This window comes from Gossypium hirsutum, chromosome D11 (assembly GCF_007990345.1).
Source record: "Gossypium hirsutum isolate 1008001.06 chromosome D11, Gossypium_hirsutum_v2.1, whole genome shotgun sequence".
In the NCBI taxonomy this organism is placed as follows: Eukaryota; Viridiplantae; Streptophyta; class Magnoliopsida; order Malvales; family Malvaceae; genus Gossypium; species Gossypium hirsutum.
The window spans coordinates 26,974,074-26,976,627 of NC_053447.1; the positions used below are offsets into that span (position 1 = coordinate 26,974,074).

General features: G+C 38.2%; 1 protein-coding gene across 1 annotated transcript; it reads left to right on the forward strand.

Moving 5' to 3' along the window:
- Window positions 1-210: 210 nt before the first annotated feature.
- On the forward strand, window positions 211-2,301 carry LOC107911124 (putative pentatricopeptide repeat-containing protein At5g06400, mitochondrial). The gene has a single exon (XM_016839010.1). It carries the CDS (start codon window positions 211-213, stop codon window positions 2,299-2,301), a length of 2,091 nt encoding a protein of 696 aa, XP_016694499.1.
- The last annotated feature ends 253 nt before the right edge of the window (window positions 2,302-2,554 follow it).

Sequence of the window (2,554 nt, forward strand, 5' to 3'; positions counted from 1 at the left end):
TTTTATTTTTCTTTTTTACTCGTCTAATTATTTTAGAGTTAAGTGATTATTTTTTAAGTCACTGGTAAACTGGTAACGTTGTTTACCCCCCCAAAAAAAAGTATTCGAAGCTCAGTAGGACTATAACTTCACTCAACAAACTTCCATTAATAAGAAGTTGTGGTTTATGCGCAACAATAAGCTGAGATGGTCAAAAAATTTGCTTGAAATATGAGGTACTTAGTCAAATTCCAGCACTTTCATTCACAATCAGTGATTCATCTCCATTTCTCGAGACTTAAGCTTCGTCCCCTTCGATTTTCAACACTCTCCAAATTATCCAAACCAACGAAGAAAGCCCCACAAGCTAACTTGAAGAGCCAAGCTGAAACTGGTAGCATCCCATCACTCTTCCAAGAAATAACTGACATTTTAAGTGCTGTTAATGTAACCTCAGATGAAACCGGATTTGGGTTTTCGATAACCCCACGAACCAATGCCAAGGAGCTTGAGTTTATAGAACAATCTTTGGCTAGAAGGCCAGGTGTTTGTCAAAATGCCGAGGAGAAGAGTGAGTTGGTGGAGAAGGAGGGGAATGAAATAATTGACATTTTGAGAGCTATTAATATAACCTCAGATGAAACCCCGACAACATCACGGGTCAATGACGGGGAGGCTGGGTTTAAAAAAAAATCGTTGTATAGTAGTCTAGCTGTTTGTCAAAATGCCCAGAATGAGAATGTAATGGTTATGGATGATACCCAGATGGGGAATTCAGTTGAATTTGATGTTAGTCCAGTGGTTCATGAGATAACTAAGATAGTTAGAGCTGAAAATGATTTGGTTTCCATGGAGGAGCAGTTGGAAAAATCAGGGCTTTCGTTTGAACCAGAGATTGTTGAGAAAGTGTTGAAAAGGTGCTTTAAAGTGCCTCATTTAGCTTTTAGATTCTTCAACTGGGTGAAGCTTAGAGAAGGGTTTTGTTATACAACTAAGATTTTTAATACCATGCTGTATATAGGTGGTGAGGCTAATGAACATGGGTTGGTTGAGAAGCTATTGGAGGAAATGGAGGAGAAATCTTGTAAGAAAGATATCAAGACTTGGACAATCCTTATCTCGCAATATGGGAAGCCAAAGTTGATTGGAAAAGCCCTGGAAGTTTTTGAAAACATGAAGAAATGTGGTTTTGAAACTGACATGACGACTTATATGATGATGATCCGTGTTCTTTGTAATGCTGATAAAGGCAACTTAGCTATGGAATTTTACAAGGAGATGGTTGAGAAGGAAATGAGCCTTGATTTGAATTTTTACAAGATGCTACTAAATTGTGTAGCTAAATCGGAAGATAACAATGCAGTTCACTTGGTTGCCGATAACATGACGAGGGTGTCTGAGATTCCAGAACAAGAAGTTTATGGTTATGTATTGAGGAGTTTATGTATTTCTGGAAGAATTAATGAAGCTTTAGAATTGATTCGGGACCTTAAGAAGAAAGGGTTGTCTTTGGACCCCCGTTATTTTAAGATTCTGATCAAAGGACTGTGCAAGGCCGATAGGATTGTCGATGCCTTGGAAATCCTCGATATTATGAAGAGAAGACAACTGGTTAGTGAGAAGGTTTATGAGATTATCATCAATGGGCACTTAAGAAGAAATGACCTTTCCAAGGCACTTGATCTTTTCCAAAGCATGAAGGAATTCGGGTACTTACCAACGGCTTCTACTTACACTGATCTAATGCAACGCCTCTTTAGATTGAAAGAGTATAAAAAAGGCTGTGATTTATACAATGAGATGATGGAGAAAGGTGTTGAGCCTGAAACTGTTGCTATTATGGCCATGGTTGCAGGTCATGTTGGCCATAACCGTATATCCGAAGCATGGAAAGTATTCAATTCAATGGAGGAGAGGGGCATCCGACCTACTTGGGAAGCATATTTAGTATTCATTAAGGAGCTTGGAAAAGTTGGAAGGACAGATGAAATTTTTCAGGTTTTATTCGAAATGAAGGAGGCAAAGATAGGTATTCGAGATGGGATATTTTGTTTGGCTGTATCTTGCATGGAGAGGAGCAGAGAGACGGATAATGTTGAAAAAGTAAAGCAAATGCAGAGAATTAGTGAACTTCGTTCACTAACTGAAGAGGTAAGCGATAGCGGATTCAAAGGACAGGACCAAGTGCACTCTCTTTCAAATGCATTCAACAAACAGGACATGGAAGAAGTGCATAGAATATTATCATCCTCGAAGGATTGGGCCATCATTGAAGAAGGTTTGGAGAGATGCAACATTGGAAAATATTGTTCTAAACTATGACTCTTTTGTTGCAACAAAGCCTACCATGTTATGAGGTTGAGTCTATTTTGGGCATATTTCAGCAAAGCCTACCATTATCACCACTGCCTCTAAAGGAATGACAGTCCCTTACATCACTGCAATCTTTTCTATACCAAATTTTCTTACACCTTAAAATAGATATGGTTCGAAAAAGGAGTGGAGAAATAGTTCAAAGAAAAATAGTTTCTTCAACTACCATGTATCTAAGATATGTCCTAAAAGATAAAATGAT